This window comes from Homalodisca vitripennis, chromosome 7, assembly GCF_021130785.1.
Source record: "Homalodisca vitripennis isolate AUS2020 chromosome 7, UT_GWSS_2.1, whole genome shotgun sequence".
Classification (NCBI taxonomy): domain Eukaryota; kingdom Metazoa; phylum Arthropoda; class Insecta; order Hemiptera; family Cicadellidae; genus Homalodisca; species Homalodisca vitripennis.
Genome location: NC_060213.1, coordinates 88,173,368 through 88,201,270, shown reverse-complemented (window position 1 = coordinate 88,201,270; position 27,903 = coordinate 88,173,368). Strand labels below are relative to the sequence as shown.

The window sequence follows — 27,903 nt, the reverse complement described above, 5'->3', positions numbered from 1 at the left end:
TCAGGAATGTTCCAAGGAACTATCGACTTCATCCAGCAGGGAATCATCCAATAAGACGGTCGGTCCGTCGTTTGGATCTGCCGATCGCAAAACGAAAGTCAGGACATTTGATTTTGAGGAATTGGCTTTGAGATTTAGGCTGATGAATTCTTTAACACAAATATTTGTGTCAATAAAAGCTTGTTGTTCCAGAATTATTTTGGAATTATTACTAAGGCAAAGTGTTGTGTCCTCAGCATACTGTACAAGTCTTCCATACCGTAGCGATGACTGTGACATTTACATTGACAAGAAACAGAATTGATTAAGTATTGATCCTTGAGGGACACCGTAGCTCAGTTGAATCGGTTCAAAGATTTTGTCTGATATTTGGACAACTTTGTTCAATGGCTAAGACATGAGCTAAGCCTTTGAAGAGGCATACCTCTGATACCATGAAAAATGCCAAGTTTGTCAAGTAATCTTTTATAGCCAACAAGTCAAATGCTTGTGATAAGTCGAGAAACACATTTAGTGTGCAATTGTGACCCTCTACCATCTGTTCGACTAGACTCACAACAGCGTCTACGGTCGCTGAGTAAATACTTAAATGAGTTACAACATTCCATACGGAACCACAACCAACATTTATTGTTCAGCATACACTTATTAAAAAGTAATAAATATTATGTTTCTTTTGGTTTGATTCTTGTTTCTTGGCAATTCTTTACTTACATTGAGTTCCGAGAAATCAGGCATTACAGATTTTATACAATTGACGTTTTGGATTGAAACCAGAAAAATTAATTTTTAGAAGATTGTTTTATAATAGTGATATCCATTCCAAACTACAACACTATAATCCAACCAGTTCTCTAGTCATGAATATTTAATGAAAATCAAAAACAGACAGACAAACGCTTGAAAAATAGTTACAAGAACTCTAGAGTTAAAGGATTTTTTTCTATTTGAATCCATTTAATCATTTACAAAGTATATTTCAAATACTTTGTATATTGTGTTTAGCCTTCTTACCATACATAGGCTATTTATGTACAGTCACGTTTACAAGGTGGCAGTCAGTAAGTTGCAGGCGCATATGTCAGTCAAACTGAAAGCATAATGTGTAGATATATCAATAATTGGTTGAGCGATAGCAAAGCGTATAATTCAAGGGACTAGAAACCTTAACTTTTGTCTGTCTATCCGTTTCCATTTTGCCCTTAGGGGTTCTATGGTTCTATCCTCTTATCCTCCTTGTAGTTAAACAACTGTTCTATGACATGGTGAATGTGTTGAAAATTTCAGAACAATACTATACTCTAGACTGTAGTGTGTTGTAGTTCGTAAAAATATTCTTGCTTAATTGTGAAAAATTGTTGGTAAAACCTTTGGATAAAATTTGTTAACTAGGTATATTAAATGAACAAGACCATCTCATTATACCTAAAGCTTTTTTAAGAAAGTTCAGTTCTTAGCAAGCAAAAGTGTCTATTAGCCAGTATTAGTTAATAAATACCAATGAATTGGTTTATATTTTATTTTTAAAATGTACATTGCTTAACTTTTTTAATCACAAGTATATAATACCAATTATTCTAAAGGTTAATTAATAAACTTTAAATATTTTCTAAAAGTAATGAAAACAACTGCTTTTACTTGTAAATATTTTGATTTCTTTATAAAATGTTTACCATAACATTAAATAAGTAAATTTCATTTAAAATTATATCTGTTCAACACCACTCTCTTTCGACAACAGCCTCTTGTTTTAGATGAGCACTTCTGATGGAAATTTGAGTTAATTCAGCAAAAATCATTGGTATTCATTTATTTTAAAATCTTTTAGGGATTTCAAAGTTTTGAGCTTTCCTGGAAAGTTTCTTGTGAATGCTGCATTCTTTGTATAAAATACACCACTCTGCAAACAACAGAAAATGTTTGAGTACAACACAATTTTATTGACTTCACATGACGGCCTTAGTAAACTGTAGGGAAGGTGTTAACACACTCTTATACATATCAAATTTAGAGCTGTAAAAATATTTTTATGAATATTTAACTAGAAACCATATTTTAAAATGTTTAAACTTTGATATCACTTTCTTATATTTTTAATGGATAGAGAATGGGCATTATATTATCTTTATAACATAATTCACCCTTCTGGGAACTAAGTAATGTTTTAAAATTGTAACACAACATAAGTATTTTAAGATAATCTGAATTTTACATAAAATATTGTATGTTAAACTATATTTCTACAAAGTTTCACCTTTGTTCAAATACATTTTACAGTGGGTGGGGGGCAGTGGTGTAGCAAAGGGGGGGGGTGGCGGGGGTGGGCCGCAATGTACAAATAAACAAAAAATTAGCTAGCACAAAAATTTCTTTTGTGGGGATTCCTCCACTAGCACTAGCTCAGCTCTATGTATAATTCGGGGATTCCCGCAAAAGAGCCTGATGCTGTCGTGGGGGATTCGCCACTTGTACTCACACTTTTTACTTTTAATGGGGTGACACAACCAACTTCCACACAGGGTGCCACCCCAGGTAGCTACGCCACTGGTGGGGGGCTTATCTAAATCTGCAAAGAAACACCCCACTTGTAAAGACAGCCACCTCCTGTAGTCCATTTAGTGAGTTTTTTATCATATTTGAAATGCTTACTGCAAAAGCTCATGCAAAAGGTTATGTGCAAAAACAATTGACAGTCGATGGGGCTATATGGGCCTAGCCTAGTGCAGCGAGTCTGGGGTATATGGTAGGTAAGTGAACCGCTTCTAACCAAACAGTTTAATGTGAATATTGTGTTTAGCTACAGTTCATCTTCCTCTTTTTTTGTCTAGACGAAAAGAGACAAAAGTCTCCGCACGTAGTCCTAAAAGGACCTTTGCACCTCCCTTACGTAAAGTTTAGGACCTCAGAATCTGAGACTTTTACAGAAGCCCATCAGATTTGATGGCTCCTGTTCTCTGATATCCTTAGGGCTGTTCACCTTCCTCTTAGTGAATCAAACGCTGTCACAGACTTGACTCCTAGATTCTAGAGTCATGTTCATCTGAAGAGATCCAAAACATAAGGAAAATTCACCTATCAATTTCACAAAAAATTAATTGTGTGTTTATACAAAGTGACTTTTTGTGCTCATCTATTACGTATGACAGGAGTAAGAGGAATGGACTTTATAAAATTTAATTGGTTCTTATAAGATTTTGTGTGTATGCTAGGTAAAGGTATAAGGAGCAATCTTTTATAATTAAGTTTTTACCCATCTCTCAGAAACAAAAAAAAATATATTTCAGTTATTAGGTCAAAACATTTGTCCTAATCAATTTTAGTTCAAATTTATTTCTACTATATTTCAAATGCTTAGCAATAACTTCCATCTTAAAAATCGTTCTAAAAAGTCTTTTTTGTATTTTTATCACTCATAAGTAATTTGGTTGGGTTAAATTATTTGATAAGAGAAATCTATATACATTTTTTAGATTACTAAACACTCTTACAGAACTCCCATACTTACCCGAATATAACAAGAGCAATTGCTCCATAAATGGCACTAAGGAGGAAGAAAGCTCCTGGCATGTTGACGAAAGTGTGATTGTACACTTGTGAGTAGAGTGGAAGGTTGATGAGTGGAAACAGAGCATCTGCCACGCCCAAAATGCCGTTCACCTGACCTGATACAGAAAGCATTTAAAAAATATTATAAATCCACACCTCTAGTTAAAAAACAATTAATAGTTAAATTAGTTGAAAAAGTACCTAATTCTGTGTGGTCTACACTCTTAGAGACAATTGAAGCGACTACGGCAAGTCCAGCTCCATGAGTAAAATCCACAACTGAATCTGTAAACAATTAATGACAACAAAATAAAAACCAGAATATATATTTAAAAGTTAAAAGTAATGGTAGCCGAGAAAGTTTTTGAGGTTTCATATATCCTTTATATATACCAATTGGAAGTAACAAGGATTTCTTTTTAAGTAAAAGCACGAATATGAAAATAAATGCAATATTACAAAATATTGACATCTAATTTTAAATAATTGCTTATTAAAATTCAACCTGTTCATGAACATGAGAGAAAGACCCAATTGTAAATAACAAATTATTACCAACAAAAGACTATCCATATTCGATAAGTGAATAAAAAATACAGATTTTAAAGCAAGCAAAGGTAGTAAAATGTGAATAAAGATCTAAACGTGACTTAGTGAAAAATAACCTCAGAATTGCAATCTCTAAAATGTATTTATAAGCAAGAGAAAGCATGTTTAAGTTGCTTACAAAGGAACATTTCCCACGCAGCAGTAGAGAACGTGTAGCCCAGAGATGCGATGATGAGGGTGACACAAGATATCACACCGATCACTGCATCTGGGATACTCAGCAGCCGAGAGAATACCCCCAGTGTCACCAGCGTTCCTGTTTGATAGATGCTTATACAAGAAGGTATATTTATTAATTAATGTAATAATAAATATTTCATGTAATATATATATATGCACATCCATATGTTTGACAGATCAGCTGAGTAAAAATTAATGGGAAATCATCCCAAGCCTAAAATCCTAGGAGGGATTCTAAATCCTACATAATAATAGATAGTACGCAATATCAGTAAATCAAGAAAAGGCTGAAGTAAAATGATCTTCAGAATTTTACTGGAAAATCAATGATAAACCTAATGCCCTTGTCCTTATTTTTTTATCACAGCATAAAGTGTATACTGTCTAAATATTAAGCGATAAAGTACTACATAGATTGAAATTTTTCTGAATACCCTATAAAATTAATGGAAAGTTAAAAAGCATTAAGATGGATAATCAGGATGGCCAACAGTACAGCCAGCCTATAAGGAAAAAGTTTCTTGTAAGAGAACTCAGAAAACTTGTAAAACTAAGAGACTGAAGACACAAGAGAATTAGCTGATTTAAATTTTAGGTTCCTGAGGCCTCAGGATTCCAAACCTCTTGCAGTTTGCGTTTCCAGAAATATATAGATAAAAAATTTTAATCAACCACCATGCTTATCAGAATGGTAAATCTTTGGGAGAGCTGGTGGCCACAGACTAAAGCGTCAGATTGTGGATCTGAGTTAGGATACTGCAGGTTTAAATTCTATTTATGACGGGATTATTCACTAAATAATGTTAATATATTTTGGCTAGCCATGTAAGTGTGATTTCCAGGTTTAAAAATATTTCACTAAATTAGAAAAATTGTAATTGATTTAATTAACTTAATGTTATTTAATTTAATCTTCGATAGCTGCCATAACTGGGAGATCACAAGAATGACGGTCCAGCTACCAAAAATTGCTGTTCGTTTAGCGTTACCCAGGGAGCACGTGTAGCAAGCTACGGACGCGAACAACTTCACCCCCCATTTGTGCAAAATTACAATAATTGTAATTTTTAATTTATTTATTTATGGATAGCTGCCTTTGTCCCCCATACGATATATATATATATATAGATATATATATATATATATATATATTTAATTTAATAAAAATTAGTTTGAGCCAATAGTAACGCTTTCCTCATAGGAAAACAGAGTGAGAGAAAAATAGGTTCAGACATTTTGTACCCCAATAGAGAGCAATACCTGCAAATAAATAGGTATACTGAAGCCACCACTTAGTCCTTAACAGATGTCCAGCTATCATGAATCTGCTATAAGCAATTACTAAACCCACTATATTAGGTGGTATGAATAGGTTCCCTCTTGTAAGAACAGTATTCTCCCTTTACAATTTAATCAACAGTGTTACAATTTTCAAACCCCTTTCATGTAAGTGTGATTTTCAGGTTTAAAAATATTTCACTCCTTTTAAACAGTGAATTTTGCAAGTTTTGCTACAAAGACTCATTGGAAGACTTCTGTGCATGACTACAGCAGCTGTTGTGGTCCTCATTTGTTTAGTCATGCTCTCAGTGCTAACATCTCTTCAACCCTTTGATCGCTCTCCCAGGATGTTTCCAGTTCTCGAAGGTGTGGAATCGAACTCATATTAGTAATAGGAGTAGAATGCTGTAATAGTCCTCTGAAATAAGGTATTGTAAACCCACCTCAATTTAAAAATAATTCTCTTCATTTTATGCTAATCGCCCTGCAATTGTGTACAGTATCTTTTATTATTCTATTATCAGTTAATCTCAATAAAACCTCATGAAATAAAGACTGCAACACTTTTTTCAGTATTGTTGACCTAAAAATAGGACAGGCTCTGCTTTTTACGGAAAAACAAAGAAATATAGCTTAACATAATGTGCAACTCAAAATTATATCTTTATAAAATGAATGTAGAATAATTGTTGTAAGATGTAGAATCCCATCTAAATTCAAAGACATTCCCATTTTGATTGAAAATTAACCAGATTTAAATAGTGCTCCTTATTTCTCTATACTGCTATATTGTCTATATTGTTGTATATATTTGCTTTAATTTACTTACTCTTACCAGCCCATTAAAAAATAACCTTAGTATAAAAATAGTTTTACTTTTGACTCAACCCTAGGTCAATTAATATAATCAGGCTGGAAAGTATCACGATTTTCCTTCCAGAAAAATCATGCATGTTCATGTATTTATCAGTTTATTATCAATAAAGTGTATTATCACATAAAATTCTATCCTTGATTCAATTAGTCTGAACTAAGTTAGTCTAAAATTTAATACACAATAATTAGTCATATAATAATCTACATGTCTGCCATGGAGTTTTTATGGCATCTAGTTCTATAATTAAAATTTTCAAAGTATTCACTAATGAAAAAAGATGTGTTGGAGTTTCCAATTATAGCTGTAGTGATGGATCCTGACTTTTATGGTTTTGCCTTTGATTATATTAGTTTCAATAAATGGTTTTTTCTTATATTAAGCTTAAAAAAATTTCATACCGCTTTTTTTGCTAAATTTTTTAAAGTTTCCTATTGTGTTTACATTTATTCTAGCAAAACTTAAATATTCAAACAAACACTTACGAGTTTTTGTAATTGTGTACTTTTAGAATATATAAATGTCCAATTAGAAAGTACTAATTTTTATTTAAACAACCAATGAAAATAATGAAAAAAACTAAAATGTTTTTGAATGTGTACGGGTATTGATTATATCATTAAACTGATAAGTTAATTATTTTATTACCAAAAATAGAAGTGTTGAAGTTAACTTCATTGGAATGCAAGCAAGCATACATTTTGGCAAATTACAAGCTAAGAATACTGTTAAAAGATACATACCAAAGAAAATAATGATGAATTTGTAAGCAGAGTAAAACCCATAGTCAGCCTCATCCCATTGGTAATTGTATCTCAAAAAGTAGTACAACACAGTGTATTCACCTAGAAAAATACAATGTCTGTATAAATCATCATGGATTTATTGTAAATATTGTTGTCAGTAGTGTGATTATCAATTCCATCAAGGAATAAGATTTAAATAATTGCAAAAATATGTTTATCAGACAATAAAATCTGTTAAGGATGACAATTTAAATACCACAATGAATTTATACCTGTAACTGCTTATAACAACTAACACATCATTAAGTCATTTATAAATCTGCGGAAGTAACCATGACAACATTATAACAACAAATGATATTACACAGTGTGCACACAACACAGCACACGATACTGTGATGATTTACAGGGATTTTAGTATAAAATGTCTTTACAAATTCAAATGTTGAACTGGTTTTTCTCATTAAAGACCATAGTATATTTTCACGTTTGGTTAGTTGATCTAGTTTGAGATTGTCATCCAATTAGGTTATCTGAATATAGGTGTAGGATCGGAATCAGTGAATGTGTCTTTTTTGAATTGGTGGTGTAGGTCTACTCAGTTGGAGTCAATTGAACCGATGGAAAATTAAATGTCACTATTGTAGTAACAAAGACATAAGAATGCCTTATGTCCTAAATCCTATTATCCTTTGAAATAATCCATCTTCGATAACAAACCTTAAACAAAGAACTATTTTAGTACTGTATTCTTCTTTAATTTGTTTTATGACACATCATCATGTCGATCTAACTAGCAAAGTATTTTAATTAATTGACATTTCTCTTATCTGAATACTACTGTTTAATCTACCATACCATTTTTAATTCATCCAAATCTCTTGAAAAATTTTCCAACTTTCAATCTGTCTGGTTTATTGTGACGTTTGCATAGAAAAAATTATCCAATATCCGACTCTCTTATTTTTCTCAAGAGAGGTTCTGTTTTCAATGTATCGGTTGTTTTCGGAATATTTTATTTAGAATGCAAAGTTTGTCTAACAAAAAGTTCCACAAGAGATTTTCCATCACTTACTTGAGTGTTCCAGTATTGAAACAAAATGTGACAACTTTTCTTGCTCACTTGTTTAAGATTTTCTGCCAAGAGCACAATGAGTATTCTTTTAATTGTTTGCTCTGTTCTCTCAGATTTTTGAAGCCTATGTCCAATGTTCATTTCCTGATGTTTGATAGAAAGATTCAAACTCTTCTGGCATGAATAAGGAAGCATTGTCAACCTCCATAACAATAGGAATACGATGCATTTTATGTCGAGATGAGATAGTAGTCATCAACATCACTATTTTAAGGATACTTCAGCTACTCATTTGGTGTAGCATCAACAACAATGAGAAATTTTTCCTTCAATTGGTCCCGCAAAGTCAGCATTCCATATTCTTTGCAGAATCTCTGTTAGTTTCTTGCAAGAGTTTAAAGGCACTTTCTCTGCTTCATGGTTGATACAAGCAAGACAGGTTCTAACCATAGACTTGATATCCTTGTTCATATTACTTTGGTACGTGTGCACAAGTAATCCAGGCAATAAAAGAAGAATTGCTGGAAAAAGAAGTGCTAGTCATATAATTACAAAAATTACTTCTGGCCTTAGAATCCAATGCTAGTGCGTAGGAATTTTCAGATATTTTGAGTCATAACATTGAGGGTACGGTACATTGAAACTGACATCAGCTGAACAAAATTTGTCATTTGGATAACGAGGTTACAGCTATATTTTCATCTGTCACTATTTATATAGGTTGAAATAAATCCACATTAATCCAAAACAAAATCTGAGATTGATCATCTCGTACATTACTAGCAGTTACCTGAGGCTTCGCACACAATTTCATATTGAATAACAGATATATAATAGGCATATACTTTTTAATGGCATAACAAACATATCCTGAAGATGGACAGTGAAACAGTGTACAAGAGTACCTACAAAATACACAAATTTCTCTGCAACATTCCATAATATTTTTAATGAATAGCTCCAACAATAAATTTATCACTTGGACTTTTTAGGTCAGAATTCTCAGACCGTAATCTTTATGAAAGAATACGATGAAACCCTCCAATAATTTAAATTGGAAGTCAACATAAGGTACCGTTTATCGTACTATCACTAGTATAAACAAATTCAACATTTTCCAATATATAATTTTTATTCTGTGCAAGGTCTTTCTGAATCAAAGATTCCATCATCAGGCACTTCACACGTGCATTTTGCAACGTTCTCCCCTAGGGGAATTGTGCAAATGTCCGGTATCACTCAGTGGAGAAAGGGGGTGGTCCTTGACAGCGCGCCGTAAGGGTAAAGGGTAACCTACGATTAGTACTTCTTCTTCTTTAAGGTTGCTCGATGAGGGAAAGGGCGCCACCTTGTTGTAGGACAGGTAACAGGCAGGGCTCCAACAAGGAAGAGTACTCCTGCTCCAAGGAAAGTACCAATCAGGCTCCCTACTACCATACACTAAAGCTATTTTTTTTTTTTGTCAACCAGGCCTTTGGACTACACAGATAGTTGTATTGAAATATTCTGAATATAAGGTTAAATATAGACCCCTAATACTTATGCGAGGTTATCTAAATCCAGTTACTAGGACTGAACAAAAGAAACAAAACACTCAAATGTTTACAATTAAACTAATTATTTATGTGCAGGAATTGTATGACATTATCACAAGTAATCCAGCCTTACAGTAAGTAAATGCTTTAGACAGAAAATAATCAACAACAAATATAGCGAAGATACAATGTTACCACTTATTAGAGAGAATTACAAATGGCTAAATGAACTCTATTTATGGTAGGGAGCGCTCCACTTCCTCAAAACAACATTCAACATACATAAATAAATACAATAAACACATGCAATAAATGGCCTAGACATGTAAATAATAGACGACACAAGTAAATATACTAAAGATACACTATAATGCACTAAGGTGTGCAGTTAACGTCTGGAGGGTAGCGTTGAACCAAATTTTAAGGGCTCCTTCCACAATACAAAGGCTCCTGGTCCAGAATTAGACATCAGTCCGCGTCCGACTCACTAATCCATAAGAGCACTCTGTGAAATAATCCAAGTCTGTACTCACCAACTGGGAGTCACAACACAAAAGGTCTACTACGTCCGGTCCAGACCGTGGCGCGGAAGAGCGGATCCGCGGTGCGGTAGTGGTAGGTGTAAGGCGGCACGGCTAGGAGCAGATCCCAGTGTCAGGGTAGTGCAAGCTGGAGTACCCACTAGCGGCTCGGCAATAAGTCCACCAGGCTCCGGGCGCAGTCCAGAAGTGTACCCATACCAAATCCCAAAAAGCCCTGATTAATATGTTCAACCAACAGAGAACATCAGATAACAACAGTTCTCAGTAGCAATTGAAATGGACATTTACATACAAAATGAAAAACAACAATCGAAACATTTAAAAATAAACACATTAGGTTTTAGTTAGTTTGAAGCAAAGAATAATATTCTGCTAGAATCTTTGATTCAGAAAGGCCTTGCACAGAATAAAAATTATATATTGGAAAATGTTGAATTTGTTTATACTAGTGATAGTACGATAAACCCTTTTTTCCAATGCTCCTAGATTCTACATAAGGTACCGTATTTAAGATAAATATTATGTCAGTGTTCATTATTAAAATGATCAAAGGTTAAACACAATTTCCATAAGTTCTTATTTCAGGTTTAGTATGTGAAGAAGCATTTTCGGTCGAATTAATTACTATTCACATGCTGTAGTAGATTTTGCATTGGTTCCAAGAAAAAAATATGTCTATACTAGATCTGAGAGGCTCACATTAGTCAAAAAGTGTCTACTTTCAGCACTTGTGATGTTCTTTTGGTCTTAGTAATTCTGGATGATGTAGAAGCGTTTGCATTGTTGCTTCAATCAAGAACATATACAGATATATAAGTTTAAGTCTTCTTCAGTTAAAAAGGCTTTTACGGACATTGCAATCTACTTCTGATCTATAGTGCGTATTGCTGTTGCCGTTTTAGTGTTTGTCTTGTACTGATCAAGAAATAAATATATACATATAAAGGTCTGAAGAGTTTACTTCGATCAAAAAGTGACTACTTCCATCCATTGTAATCAACTTTCAGTCTTAGGTATTTCCGGTGCCTGTAGTTTTTTAAGGAGATAATACACATATGTGTTCAATTTTCTAGGAAAACAAGAAGTTGGAAAACAAAATATAGATCTAGAAGTTGCAACCCCTTTTCAAGCCCTAAGTATGACAGTTAATCTTCATGTACATGCTTTAGTTTTTTTTCCATTTCAGTCCATGAGGTACATGTGTTTCAAATTTTTACTATCTATGACATTCGTAAATTGAAGAGTTGGTGTTGAATGAATGAGTTAGTGCTTTGGCCTTTATATAGGTGGTTACTACACCAGTTTCATTACACAATAAAGTATTGTGCTAAATCTCAAATCAAGTAGCTGATTCCTTCTCACAATCGCCAGTGAAACTGAAGCAAGAATACATGCTCCTCATTATTCAAGAGAATTCAACTAATTTTCTCAGTTCTACAAAACAAAACCCATTGCTCTAAGGACATGTACAGTAAGCACACCGAGGCGACCTGACTTTTCCCATCCTGTAGAGGTACTTCCTAAAGTAACCGTGCCCCGTCAGGAACTGACACAGGTAGAAATCTATCTCCCCGTGGCCATGATCTATCCAGAATTGAAGCTCTCGAATGAGACGGAAGGTCCAGCGACCGTCCGACTCTAAGGACATTAGGATAGGTATAAATCAACATTTATGAAGGAACTAAAAACTGGAAGACTCTGTGGAATATTTACTCTACAAGTGTGATTTTGGAAAGTCAGTGGGTTGTTATTCGGTAGTCTTTATTGCAGTATGTATTACAAGAACTTTAATAAACATAAACTCTCCATGGCATAGTCAAGATGAAGGCACTGGCTTGATCTAAGAGGAATATGGACAAGGATATTGAATCACTCGTAAGAACCTGCCCTTCTTGTGTCAATATTACTCATGAAACAAAGAAAGTACCTCTGAACCTTTGGTCAAACCAACATAAATTTTCAAAGAATGCAGCTGACATTGCAAATATTCCAAAAAACCACCAACTTTAATGACTAATATCCTACCATTGCCACTAAAACTATTGTGTATTTTTATGAGTAATAAAAAATAAGACAATTAAAATGGTATAAACTAGAATGGAAACATTAGACTACAATTTGACAAAATATAATTGTTTGATTTTTAGTAACCATGACAATAACTTTATAATGAAAAAGAAATTTTACACAAATATGGGTTTGGTAATTTTTTCCTTAGACAATTTTCCCTTATTACTATCAATTATATACCACTTGTGTAAAAGAATGGTAGGTACGGATTAAAGTCATTGGTGCTCAAAAAGTGAAGACGCAACAGTCTTACCTTTTCTTGAATATTTACTTTCTTTAGAATAGAATAGAATATATTTATTTTCTCAAAATACAATAAACATTTACAAGTTATTCATTATTACATAGAAAAAATTCAAAACTAAAACTAAAACTCAAATGTCTTGTTGCCAGGTTTTTTAGGCTACATAAGTCCTACTTAAAAATAAACTTAAATTCAATTAAATGCCAGTTTAATTTATAGTTTTAAAACAAAATAAAAATATGACATTAATATATATGAGGAAATAATAGGGCCTCCGAGGCTAAGCCTGTTTTGAGGTTCCATCAATGTATTTTTACAAATGGTTTACAAGAATCCAGCTTCAGAATTACAAAAACATAAAATTAAACTTCTCACTCATAAGCAATCAAAACAAAACACGCATCTATTTAATATGGTTAAATTGTGCCATATAATGTAAAATAAAATAACTCCTTGTAAAATATACATTCACACACATATCCATATGTACATACATAGGTACACACATACATACATATATACATATAACAATAAAATAATATTAATACAGCTACTACGAATATTGAAATATAAGAAATCGAACAATTTTAAAAATAACAATACCCTGCTGCAATTTTTGCTACTACAACTTTAATTTACTCATCCAGGAATCTCTAGCAGTGTTTTAATCTCTTTTATACTAAATAACCAATTTTAAAGTCTTTTTACGAATATATTTACATTTTTAGAAGTTTTAATACTCTCCGGTAATTTATTATAAATCCTAGGTGCAACAAAAATGTAGGATTTCGTAAAAAAGGTTGTACAAGGTTTTGGGACAAAAAATGCATTTCTATTCCTAAGTCTATGCTTGTATGCATTATTATCACGAGGCATGCTACCATTCTTTTTATAGAAAAGTTTCATTACATTGTAGACAAACATGTACTGTAATGGAAGTATTTTTAAATGTTCAAAAAGAGGACGTGAAAACTCAGTTCTATTTTTAAAGGATATTAATCTTATGAAATGTTTTTGCAGAATGTATAATGGCTTAATGTTTGAAAAATATGTCCCTCCCCAAAAAACTATTCCATATTCTAATCTACTTTGGACCAAAGCAAAATATAGGCTAACATTCGTAACAATGTTTCATTACACATTTCTCGTAAAAATAAAAGTATCTCAAAATATTGTTTAAATTGTTTTTTAATTTATTAATATGAATTTTCCAGTTTATTCTTTCGTCAAGATGAATTCCTAAATACTTAATGTATTCCGCTCTTTCCACAACAGCACATTTACCTGTCCCACAAACTCCCTGGTAAATAAGACAGTTAGCTTACTTATATTCCAGATTAATATGAAAAATAATGTTCTTCTTTACATTAAAATTTACGTACTTGGTTTTCTCTGCACTTAACAGCATATTATTATAGGTAAACCACCATTGAATTGCCTTAAGATCGTTTTGCATTGACGATTGAACCAGATCCCAACTTCTACCAACATAGCAAAGGGCAGTGTCATCGGCATATGATGTAACTTTTCCTTGAAATCTGGCATTACATAGATCATTTATATAAATTATGAAAAGGGTTGCTCCCAGAACAGAGCCCTGAGGAACCCCTTGCCTTTTATATCCATTTCACTGATGTACGAATTTATTTTAACACACTGTTATGTTTCTAGTAAATAACTCCTGAACCATTTAAGACAAACCCTTATCTACAGGCCCCAAAATGAATATAAAAAAGAACTTAGAACGAATAAAAGAAGAACCTGGAGGAATTTCTGCAAAAATATTAACAGTCTTCCCGAGGCAATCCAGGCTTCAAAAAACTCTCCAAACGGAGCATACAAATCCTATGGGGACTCTAGTAAAGGACAATGGAGACCTAACAATGAAACAGGAAGGAGACCTTAGAACTACTTCTGGAGACACACTTCCCGGGGGGTCAGCTAACTCGTAATGAGGATACTTATTCTCTATATGGGGGGGGATCCAGTCGGGAGGTGGCAAAAGCCAGACAGTTGTCTAACAGACTATTCACACACAAAAGAATTAAATGGGCGATAAGATCGTTCAAGCCATTTAAATATCCTGGGGCGGATGGAATTTTTCCAGCCCTTCTTCAAGAGGGGCTGGATATTCTATTAAATACCCTTAGCATTCTATTTAGAAGCAGTTTCGCCCTAGGATATATACCAAAGAACTGGAGGATAGCACTAGTGGTGTTCTTGCGAAAAAATGACAGGGATCCAAACAAAACCCAGTTCGTACAGACCCATAAGCCTAACCTCCTTCATGGTGAAAACTATGGAAAAAATAATAAATAGACACATAAGGGACGTAATATTACTGGAACACCCACTTAGTCCCCACACAACACGCATACATAGAAGGAAAATCAACCACCACTGCTCTCCACAGTTTAGTGAGAGAGGTGGAGAATACCTTCGAAAAAAGGAAGCCCTAGTCAGCGTCTTTATGGACATTGAAAAGGAGCTTTCGACCGAGTAGCATATCAATCCATGAAGACTGCGATGGAACGTTTTGGAGTTTCCCCAGACGTAGTCAAATGGATAGTAGCCCTCCTAAAAAGCAGACAGGTGAAAGCCAAGTACGGGGATGAATCGGCTGCGATCACGGCCCAAAGAGGCTGCCCCCAGGGGGGAGTCTTATCTCCACTCTCCTGTGGGCGATGGTAGTGGATGATCTCCTAAGAAAAGCAGAGAAGAGGGGATAAGGCTACTATGCTATGCGGACGGACCTAGTGCTTATGATTAAAGGGAAAAACATAGGCAGGCTGGAACGCCTAATACAAACAGAACTGAACTTCATAAGCAACTGGTGTCATGGGGAAGGTCTGCGGATCAACCCATCAAAAACTAATATGATTACCTTTACCAGGAAAAGGAAATTCCAGCTAGCAAAACCGGTCCCTGGAGGGAATCAGCATTAACCAAACAAAAGAAGTGAAGTATCTGGGTTTAATCCTGGATGAGAAGCTCACTTGGAACTCCCATATTAGAAACAAGACATCCAAAGCAATAATGGCCCTTGGGGCCTGTAAGAGACTCTTTGGATTTAAATGGGGACTTAAACCCAAAATGATATATTGGGATTTATGAAACCATAGTAAAACCAATGGTCACATATGCTGCTCTAGTGTGGTGGCCCCGAAGGTCGAACAAAACAACAGATGCAAGAAAGGCTACAGAGTCTCCAGAGGTTAGCTTGCTTAAGCATCACGGGAGCAATGAGCTCCTGCCCAACACTAGCAATGGAAGCGGTTCTGGGTTATACTCCTCTTGGCCAGGAAGTGATGAGAACAGGCTGTGATGAGCGCAATGAAGCTTCTAGGAACAAAGGTAATAAAATGCTACCTCCCTAGAAGGTCACATGAAGATATTGGAAAATTTTCCTGAGGCTGAAAATGCTAACCAAAGTATCTGATACTATGGTTAAGAAATACTCCTTTGAAAAACCATATACGGTCCTCTATCGGAAGTAGAGAGGAATGGATTAAAAGGGAGGCCTACCCTAAAAAAGGAGTCCTGAAGTTTTTACAACGATGGTTTCACGTCCTAGACTCTAAGGGCAGGATATGGAATACATGGACCTGGAGTTGACATGGCTGTGCCCCTAGGAAGACATGCCTCAGTTTTTCAGGCGGAGGTCATGGCAATAGATTCATGTTTCTAGAAGACTCACACAGTTGGGGACAAAAGGATTATTATACCTAATACTTTCTGATAGTCAGGGCTGCACTGAAGGCACAAAGGGACAAAGTGTCCTCTTCCCTCAGAAGGAAAAAAAAAAAAAAAAAAAAAAAAAATTCAGACAAACACCCCTTATCCCACTTTTATACAATTTGTCTAACAGAATACCATGATCAACAGTGTCGAAAGCCTTTCTTATATCTAAAAACAACCCGCAGACACATTTGTTTTCATTGATTCCATTATAGATATCACCTATAAAATTTGACACAGCACTTTCAGTATTCATCCCTTCCCTGAAACCAAATTGATTCATGCTAAAAAAATTGTTGTTTTCTAAAAACTTAACCAATCTTTGCTTCATAGTTTTTTTGTATACTTTAGAAAAACATGAAAGCAAAGATATAGGCCTGAAGTTGCTGCATTTTTTATTCGAGCCTGTTTTGTATATGGGTATGACTACTGCAGTTTTCAGACGCTCAGGAAAAACCCCAGTCTGAAAACTTAAATTAATTAAATAAGTTAGAATTTGTAATATATTACAATAAACCTGTTTTAATAAAAAAGAAATAATTCCATCAATTCCTGGAGCTGTATTATTTTTTAGAGATTTTATTACACTTTCAACATTCTGTGGTAAGACGGGACAGATAATTATTGAACTCAGTTGATTGGTTACCGGAAAATAGTCTTTCAATATCAGCGAAGAGAACCCAATAGGCGGAGTACTGCCTAAATCGAGATTGTCTACTATATTGAGAAAATAAGAATTAAATTCATTTGCCACTATTCTACAGTCTTGTTCAATCCTATCGCCCACCTCTAAACACACTATCCTATTATTTTCTTTCTTTTGCTCAGTTACTTCATTAACAATATTCCAAGTAGCTCTAGAATTACCCTTACATTTATCAAATTTATTAAAATAATATTCGTTTTTTACTTTTCTAATTTCCTTTTGCAAATCATTCCTAAATATTAAGTAATATTTATTTAATTTTTCGTTACTCGGGTGTCTTTAAAATTTTAAAAAGTAAATTCCTTCTCTTTATTTTTAAGCAGAGTGATTCATTTATCCAAGGCTTAAGTTTCTTATTCTTAGTTTGATTCTGTATAGGGATTTTACATTGAGAAATAAAACAAACGAAAGTGTGAAAGAAACAATCGAAAGCAGATGACGCATCTGATTGGCGATACACATCAGCCCAGTCCGCACAGACCAACAGACGATTGAGCTTATCGCAATCAGTTCTATAAGCCAGGGCGGGGGCGGGGGAGGCAAGGCCACCGCCACCGCCTCTAGCCTCACTCTCACACACTCCCATACACACGCGTACTAAAGAGTGGTCAGTTATGCCTGTATGCTCAACGTCTGCCTCCACAGACATCATGTCTACACGTGAAACCCTCGCAAAGACATGATCGATGCATGTTGCTGTATCTGCTGTTATTCTCGTTGGATCATTTAACAGACATTCAAAACCATTTACCGCCATTACCATTTTATAACTGTCTGTTGCAACTGTGTTCTCTAAAATATTAATATTTAAATCCCCTACAATTAACATGTTCTTAGTTTTACTACAATCCCTCAAATAAGATGTTAAATCAGTAATAAAAGAGTCCACTGATAAAAATTGCAATCTATATAGCGCTAAAATATGGATATCTGTATTGAAGAGTGTTATAATTATACCTACTGCATCAGCTGTCGTTAAATGCACCTCAGTTGTATTTACACTTATGCCGTTCTTTAGGTACATAAATAGCTACACCACCCGCTCTATAATCATTATTGCATCATTATGCTATCATTATAAAGTCAGGAATTTCGTATAAATTTATTTCATTAGAATTTATCCACATTTCAGATAGTATAATTATATCCGGTATGTTACCTTTAGCAATCAAGTCTACAATGAATAGGTCAAAATTTATCCTTATACTTCTAATGTTTTGATGAATTATATTATAATACTTAATAACGTTAGTTTAAAATATTAACAAAATAGTAATGAGTAAATTAATTTTTTCCAATGGCAGTATTATAGAATATTTCAGACATTTGTGTTTTGAAAAGAGATTAAGAATATTTTCATATTCATTCACATAATACACACATGGATAAATATAAATATTTATAAATATCTGTCTGTTTCAAAATTACTACACTGTATTATGTTTATACATCTGAGCACTAATGGACACTATTTTAACAAGATAATTAAGCTGTATTAAGATTAATAATGCAATTTTTAATAATATCTAAAACCTTTAATATACTTAGCTAAGAACATAAATTATTCTGATGGTCTTACAAAATGTTAACTTCAGTTTATTTTAGAATATCCAATTAAAAATAGTTAAAGATTATTATTTATAACTTATACAATGGCAATGTTTTATGGAAGCAATACCATTAAAAAATAAAATGATAGTTTAATTTTGCTTTTCTTTTATTGAATTTGTAAACAAAAGAATTCTAGTTTTAATCCTGAAGAGCCCAAGCTCTAGGACTAAAACTGTGTTTCTCACAACTTTGACTCTTGTGGCTCTATGAATTATTTAAACCAAAAATACTATGCACTTTGTATAGAACAATTTATTAACCATATGTTGTTCATTTAATCAATATAACAAAGTTTCGAAAAGTTTCATTGCATTGCATAACTAACTACTAACTTTGTTTTGAATCATGTATCAATCTTAGTACTCTTTTAAGTATCATTTAGTCTTCTGTTTTAAATACTAAAACAGTTTCAGTAGACAACATTTTTCCCCATCCTGTGGCATATGATTTTGCTTTCTATTGAATTAAATATGACACATTTTATCATAAATTCATCAGTAAACAATTAAATAAACGTATTCAACAAAACCGACAGTAAGATTTTATTAATATGCTATGTTTGTATTTTTCTATATTTCTCATTAGATAATGTTTATCATACACACACATTAACTATAAACTCAAAAACTCAGTAATCCTTTAAAAATATATTGCACTAACAAAAACATGTTTAGAGAACAGGAAGTAACTAAAATTCCATAATCAAGTTGCTGCAAGTTACAGTTCACCTGTTTCATATAAATCACAGCTCCTCCAAGTGAAGTGTCAAATTGCCCAGTTTTACCAATTCTCTCCGAAGTCAATTTTAATCTGATTGATTTTCTAGTTGTGACCACATTATTAATTTTAGCAGTCTCCATTGACACTATCCTTGCATATAACATTCCATAGACCATAGTATACAGTTTTGTCCACTTTTATGTTGATAGAATAAAATACATAGGTACAAAACTTTAAAACAATTCAGTCTATCAATCTATTTAACACAATTACAGATAGGCTACCTTTGCATTGTTAACTGAAGCAATTAAACCAACAATTTTACTACAGTTCTAAGAAATCTTGATCTAGATTTAAACACCACTTTCAACAATTGTCAGGGAATATCCATGTCAATAACACCATTTCAGACATTGAGTTTCGACTCCAGAAGAGCAATCATTCTCAATTATTTAATTATTAAACTGTTCCAATTATTGTTTTGGGGATTTCTTAGCTTTATTTTCTTATTTTAAAACATCAGATACACAAGGGGCCACAACATTTATAACTACGCAGAGACTGAAAACACTTAGAAAGGCTACTATTTTTGGAATCAGTATGAAGAGAAAAGCTCCGATGGGAGTTAAAATAAATAATGCAATACATATTCCAAGAGAAACAGTTCTTGATTTTTCTGTTGTAATGTTGGATATGTGGCTATTGGATCTGATGAGAAACAAAATGCCAGCCTTAATAGCTGGAAGAATTGATTTCTGGAAATTATGCAAATTGATTTTGATTACCAATTCTGATAAATTACAATTCTGAGCTAACAAGGACACCTAAGTATCAAACAAATTAGAGATTTGTAATAAACCAATGCAGATTCACAGTATGGTATTGGGAATTTAATCAATAATTAACAAATAAAAAAAGGCTCAATCCTGTTTCCTTTTTGTCGCCATATTGTTTCTGTCCTGGAAATCATCTTTATATACAAAAATTTAATGACTATTGTTAGTCTCACTAAAAATTGATTATGGCTGGACCGATTTGGCTAATTTTGGTTTTTAAATATTTTTAGATGTCAAAGGAAGGTTTAAAATGTGAGAAACATTGGAAAAGTTTCTCAAAATATTTATTAATTATGGAAAATAATAAATATAATAATATTTACAACACATAATCCAAAGTTAACTGACCCTAAACAGCTGTTGACACTTTCAGCTAAAGTTGACCAAAGTGGCAAAAACATTTGTTTATATTTAAATTTTAGAAAATATTGAATAATTACACACTTTAATCAATATTGTTATACAAATCGAAAAGACAAAGGTACTATTAAATTTGTATTTTAGATTGAACCAGTGACAAATCTAATGCATTGAAAATAATATTTAAACACTCAAAACTCACCTTGATGGAAAAAGCTGTGAATATTTTGTACATAAGGTTATCAAAACCAGTTGTTAACAATTTAACTGCAGTCAAAGAAAGAGCCAAGGGATGGCACACTCTTCCCCTTGTATCAGAAGCAAAATACAAGCGACAGAAATAGATGCATTTCAATTCAACTATAGTAGTCTTTTTAACCTTATCTATACACATATTTTCTTGATCAGGGTCAAAATCAATATTTTGTTTTAGCTCCAGAAACAATGCAGACCACAAATAAACGCTTTTAAATCTATTGGTTTTCAAAACCCACATATGTGTTTATTTTCTTGGTTAGAGCAACAACATAAACTCAACTGTGGAACCATGAATAAATTGATGGAAGTGAATTTAATTGGTTGTATCTGACTTTTTTAGTCCGCAGTTCCTTTTAATTTGCACATTAATTTGTATTAATGTTGTATTAAAGTTGTATTAATTTCTTTATCAGGACAAATAGTAAACCATCACTGTAGCATTTGAAAAATCTTAGACAGATAGTAAATTAAAATAGCCAAAAGTAGACGTCTTTTAATCGAAGTCAGATTTTGTTGGTATATATTTTCTTGATCAGGGCATAAGCCAAACACAACTATATGACTTGAAATACCTTAGATAGAAAATTAATCTAAAAAGATGGAATTTGACACATTTACCTTATTGAATTATGTTTTAGACTTGTGTTTATATTCATACAACAAAACCTAAAATAGAACCAATCAAAATTTTATTTACGTTTTGAATCTCTCAACCATGGATACTGAAATAATATGTACATGACATGTCTACTTAAGTTTAAAAGAATTGTAGGACTCTGTCATATTACATCTTAAATGCTTTCACTGAGAAAGCTATGACTTACCATTTTGAAAATTGCATTTGGAATCGCGGGTAACTGTTAGTCATTTAATAATTAATTCAGTGCAGACCTATTGCAAACCTGTATTCTTTAGTCCAGTTTTGATAGTTGGTATTTCGTTTTCATTAAGTGCACGTTTTAGAGATCGTGTCAATGGATTTGAGATACAAGATGGTTGTTGTTAATCCTGACTTATGCGTATCACAAAGCTGTTTAGTTTAACCTAGATCTCTTCCACCTGAGGAAAAGATCAGATTGCAGATCTCAAAACTTAGTGATACTGATTATTTTTTGCAACTGACAATGGTAAATGTCTGGAAAATTCTTTAGTTCACAATTTCTGGAGACCCTTCCCAAAAAAAGACATTGGAGGTACTAAGAAGGTTAAAGATAAGGTGCCCACGGAGAGGCAAAACACAAGGGGTTTAAATAAGGGGTTTTCTTTGCTTTTTGTGATTGTCACTCCTGAAACCCAAAAACGGAACTGGCCAAAAAGGGTGAACACCTGCTTTCATGTCTGGATTTAGGTGACCCATTCCTGAGAATCCACCTTGTCTTGACAAATTGATGTGGTAGGAACTGATTTTTCAAAAATGCAGGCGCCAACAGAAGCAACAGATTCTGATTGTTGAAAGTTTTCAGAGCGAAGACAATAAGTTAAAGCATCAACAACAGACAATGTAAACTGACAATGTAATTCCGTCAACACACTTGTCATTCCATTGAATAGTGTGTCAATTTAAATGTAAGTGATCCCCTTATCATATCTGGCTGTTCAATATGAAAATGGAGTGAAGACCGACACTTAGCGTAACGAGGTATAATCACTCCACATATCTTCCTGATAGCCTTGAGAATAGTGTTTTTTGACTGCAGTCTAATCTCTATTATTGTCAGGTATGTAGGATGTATTGAAAGGACAAGGACAGTTGTCTTTTTTACACAAAGGAAAGTTAAAATGTGAGCAAATTGAATAGTGCCATTTTGCACGAGTTTTAAATAAAAGTGTTAAAAATTCCTTTTTTCTAACAAATAAAAACAGTCAACTGAATATAAAAAATATAAAACTACTTTCTATACTATAACTAAAATACACTATTATTATATTTCTCAGAGTGTAATAGCAAAGTGACTTAAACCTATTACATATTTGATATAGTAGTGGTTTTTGTGATTATCCTACACATTACTATTTTGATGTTAAGTACAATTGTATGTGAGTTCCTTCAAATAAAAGAATACATTTCCACTCACTTTAAAATAAAATGTTAACTTATGAGAACTTTTTCTACCAGACAGTATCTGATGGGAGTCTTTCCAATGGCAAAATAGTCCTAAACATTCACTGAATAGATTAAAAATAATAAAACTTTATTATTTTCTATTTCTTATTGTTATTGTATTGATGAGTGTTGTTTCCTATATTCTAGCACAGGGGGGTCCTTTTTGGCCAAACTTCACCTGGGGATATAATAATTCTTTATCTGTTTACATTTTAAATGTAATCAACAAAAATAATTCAGAGGTCTTCAATAAACACTGTTTTAATGTCATTAATGGAAAATAGGTAGTAACATTTAATCATTAACATATAGTAGAAAGCAATTAATTAAATACACATTTCATAAATCTAATAAGCAGGATGGTGCCACCAACAACATTACAAGATGATCTTTCTTTGATTAAAAAAAATAGGGAAGATGCTATTTTTAAAGTCTCGTACTTATAGTTCAGCAGTCAAGAGCCAGTTAGAATAAAAAAACTACAATTATTTTCTCAAATAATATTTTTCTTAGAATGACTCACTTAAAACCATCTGTCAGACATATAAATAAATCTTAAATCAGTGTCAGCTAACTAAGTTATAATATAACGTATATAATAGTACATAAATTTATATTATAAAGTATATAATAAATACCCCAAAAAAATAAACATATTATCACACACACACACACACACACACACACACACACACACACACACACACACACACACACATTTTTTTTGTAATTCCCCAAAAAAATTTGAATATGTTTAGAAGTAGATTAAGAAGTAGGACAAATATTTATGTCCCTAGACCATTCACAACCTTTTACAAAAAAAATTATATGTTTATTGCACCAAAAATGTACAACTTGCTACCATATGATTTAAAAAGTGTAAGAAGTTTTAACAAATTTAAGAAGGGCATTTTAAAATGGCTGTTTACCATAAGCAACATAGAAGATCTGCTGAATTAAATATAACTTCTTAGGTGATAAAAGTATTATTTATTGTTTTTTGGTCATTGTATCTGTTATATAAATTGTTTGTATTGTATTGTTATGTAAATTGTATTCATCTGTATGTGCCTAGTTTGAGTTTTACAAAGACAAATTGTTATTTAAGACTGCACTGATTATATCTAAAGAGTACAATACCACTATTTAATTCTGATGACAGCAGGTTATGCTATTAAATATGTAGGAACCTCATAACAGGCTTGCCTTTGAGGCCCTATTGTTTTCCCTTTGTGTGGGTAAATTTTTGGTATAAAATGGAATTATTGTAAGCTTTTTATTGTTTACATTTGAGGAAAATAAATTATTCTTGATTCTTGATATAATATAATATAAATTTATATTATAAAGAACATTAAAGTGGTACCGTTCAACCTCTTTATCCAGCTGTCTGACAATAACTATTACTTATTATAACTGTTATTTATGTTTCTGACAAGCGGTTTTAAGTGTATCTAGGTAGGAAAAATAAAATGTGAGAAAAAATGAATAATAGTGTTCTTAACCCTTTCGATACCCTCCCATTTTGACCTCCGCCAAAATTAGCGTGGCTTACAACCGATTTCAATCTTAGGAAACATTTCTGTACCGGTTTTATGAAAAACAAGGTGAAGTGCTTATACAGTACTTTGTAAAGTAAGAAAGATCCAATACCACAGCACAATGATTGGAGAAAAAGTTAAAAAAAAGAAAGAGTATTATTTATTACTAAGAAAAATTCAAAATAGCCAACTAATACTCTCTGTGAATATATTATAGTTCTGTATTGCAAATCTTCATCCACATTTTTGGTAATTAGAAATCTTTACAATTAAATCATACTTATTTTAAATGAATTAATTTATATCTTTGAAAAATACATTTTATTTTGTTTAGAAGGCAAACTCTATGGAGGGTTGAAAAGATATTGTATGAACACAATTTTGAACTATTTATTAGTTTAATTATTATTTAAAAAGTATTAAATTGGAATAATTTGTTGTGTTTATGAACAATTGAGTTTTAATCAGAACAAAGTATGAAATTACTATGTAGGCCTATTGAAACTATTATAAAATATCTCAGATCTTCTAAGAACACTGAACAGGAATGTTGCATTATACATAAGGATATTATTGGTATTTTTATTTGTTATTTCAGGAATTCACGAATTACAATAGTAATGACATACATTATTGTAAACATTTCGCCTATTTATTTAGTTAGAAATCACAACACTTCGGATGGGCTGAGCGATCTGTGCGCGCGGGCCGGACGGGAGCCTTACGGGCGGCCGGGGAAGAGGAGCGTCTTTTCCAAGAATATTGATTGGGCTTTCCCCTGGAATCCATCCTTTCTAGGGGAATTTCTCATAACCCAAGAAGCAAGAACTGGATTAATTACTGATTTCTTCAGTTGCCTAATGGTGATATTGAAATAAAAGGTGTTTCAATAATCCAGTTCTTTTAAATCAATCACAAAATGACGCGCGTAGGTAAGGTCAATGTTTCGCAGATGGCTAGTACAGCCTCGGCCGGGCACTCAGACCCCTTGGCCAACCTGTATAAAAGTAGTTGACCACATTAAAATTAATTATATTTACTGAAAATCTGTTGGAAACGTCTCTCTATAGCTATACTACGATAAATAACGCAATAAAGGTTTACTGAGACTTTTACTTTCTTCTATTATAGTAGATAAATGAAAAGATTATTGATAATTTTATATTTCATAAAGCAATATTGTTTTCCTATTGTAAATACAGAGATTGATTGTATTAGTTAATTTCAGTTGCATCTAAGCTATTTTGTTTCATAATTGCATTTAGTTTTATTTGTAAAAAACCAAAATAAATCCCAACCTCTATGACCATGACCAGAACAAACATCAGGTCAAATGCTTCCATATGCATAATTAGTAACTAAGAGTGCTCAGTTATCCTGACTATATAAGCCTACAGTTGTAAACACCCTGCTTGCATAAGTTAATTAGCGACCTGCTAGCAATTGTTCGGAATATTTTTCGACAGAAGTATCATTTATACAACAAGGAAAAGATATTACAATCCATACACACTTCAAATTAAGATTTACAGTGAAAACTATTTGATCTTACCTTGCAAAGGAGCCATAGTCAGAGGTGCAACTCCAATCATTATAAGTATAACAGCTCTTCTCCAGCCTTTCCTTGGTCTGATAATTGTCCTGAACGACTGAACGATGTTTCTCATATCAAGCAAGCCCTCCAATGTGTTTAATTCACAGATCTCACCATCACACTTGTTTTCACTCACAAATAAATACAGGTAAACAAGCGCTACTAAATTTAGAACAACGCAAACAGAGAAGACACCATAAAATCCAATGGTGTGAACGACCAATCCGTAAATAAACGCTCCCAGCGTAGTTCCGAGGAAGTAAATTGCAGTGCAAAGCCCCAATCGGATTGTTCTGGAAGAGTCTGTAGTTATATCGGATACATAACTGTTCACGCCGATTAGAAAACAAGCAAGACCGCCAGTTAAGGAAGGAAGGATCGAGTCCGACAGGGCTGCGATTACTGGTGACCAACTCCAGAAGTAGACGTTGACGATGCAGAGGAGATCTGAAAGAATCTGTCCACAGAGAGGGAGGTACAAGAGTGGCTTCCTTCGCTTGCCATGGTTATCGCTCCACGGACCAGCGAAGAGGACGAAAAAGACTGGTCCGAACACTACGATGATTTGTTTCCACGTCTGGATCTGTGTAGACAACTGTTGGGCATGTACCTCGTCCTGACAAGTCGCAGTGGAAGGATGAGAATCGCCAGGGTGACATATCTTCTGTAGTAGCAAGTTCTGCCCGTTTACAAAAGTCATGGCACAGGCAGTGTAGTACAGCATCATTGATGGTTCCAAGGTGACAGTACGCAGTAAAGTCAAAATATTGGGCAACATCGTGTTCCTTCTAAGAGAGTCCAACTGTCAACTCACAGGCCGATGTACTTTTATCTAATAATATTTCAGTCTTGCATATCTACCACAATTCAGCTTAATATTGTAATTAATTTTACTTCCACAATAATTTGCTAAGCCTACTTTTATGGATTGTATTGGCTTGTAACGAATACTATAATAATGGAAGGACATCATTATCACACCTGTGATAAGATAATTACTAACAATACGTGGTTATCCTAGCAGATAGTCGGGGCAAAGAGTTTCCTTCCAATGTAAAGGAGTTGGAAAATGACTATAAGGTTTTTGCTTACGCTAAGCTTGGTGCCAAAATAAGAAATGCTGTTAACGATGGTAAGCAATTGATAGATAGGCTAACTTTAATGAAAACTGCTATATTATATTGCTAGCAGCATCCAATGATGTTGTTGGCAAGGAACCAAAACGGATTACAATCCATCAAGGAATAAAGTTGCTACTCTCCAGCAACTTACAAACTAACATTGTAGTGAACAACATGCCTTACCGGTATGACAAACCTGCACTTAATGATGGTATATTACCTACAGAATAACATCATCGCTAAGGTAGTACGGACTATACAGGAAATAGGCACCTGTTGTATGTAGACATAAATCATTTTCTGCAGAGACCTTATTTTACGAGCATGGGGTCCATTTTGGTCGACGTGGGAAACGGGTGCTTGCAGAGCGCATTAAGACATTGATTTATCAACTAAGAGGACAATATTCCATGAGGTCCATATCAATTACATATAGGGAACCTATACAATCAAGTACTGGGTGCTGTGGAGAATTAGGCGGTCGTCGATAAGGGGGTTTTCTGTGCTTTTTGTGGTTTTCACTCCTGAAAACCAAAAACACAACTGGCCCAAAAAGGGTGATCACATGCTTCCTGAAAACACCAAAATAAATCCCAACCTCTATGACCATGA

At 33.4% G+C, this 27,903-nt stretch overlaps 1 protein-coding gene across 1 annotated transcript; it reads right to left on the bottom strand.

The window, feature by feature from the left end:
• Positions 1 to 1,643: 1,643 nt before the first annotated feature.
• LOC124366036 (proton-coupled folate transporter-like) lies at positions 1,644 to 27,116 on the bottom strand. Its single transcript, XM_046822241.1, has 6 exons — positions 26,129 to 27,116; positions 7,234 to 7,335; positions 4,274 to 4,411; positions 3,748 to 3,831; positions 3,506 to 3,662; positions 1,644 to 1,900 (listed from the first exon to the last, which is right to left on the bottom strand). The coding sequence occupies exons 1-6, from the start codon at positions 26,946 to 26,948 to the stop codon at positions 1,834 to 1,836; spliced, it is 1,368 nt and encodes a 455-aa protein (XP_046678197.1). The 5' UTR covers positions 26,949 to 27,116; the 3' UTR covers positions 1,644 to 1,833.
• Positions 27,117 to 27,903: the final 787 nt, after the last annotated feature.

What these genes read in the sequence shown, in the direction of transcription:
- LOC124366036 (XM_046822241.1), bottom strand. Translation starts at nt 26,948, where the DNA reads ATGTTGCCCAATATTTTGACTTTACTGCGTACTGTCACCTTGGAACCA. An exon ending in ATTCATCATTATTTTCTTTG is followed by an intron (nt 4,412 to 7,233) that starts GTATGTATCTTT and finishes TCTATCAAACAG; the next exon opens with GAACGCTGGTGACACTGGGG. An exon ending in ATTGCTCTTGTTATATTCGG is followed by an intron (nt 1,901 to 3,505) that starts GTAAGTATGGGA and finishes TGTTGTTTGCAG; the next exon opens with AGTGGTGTATTTTATACAAA.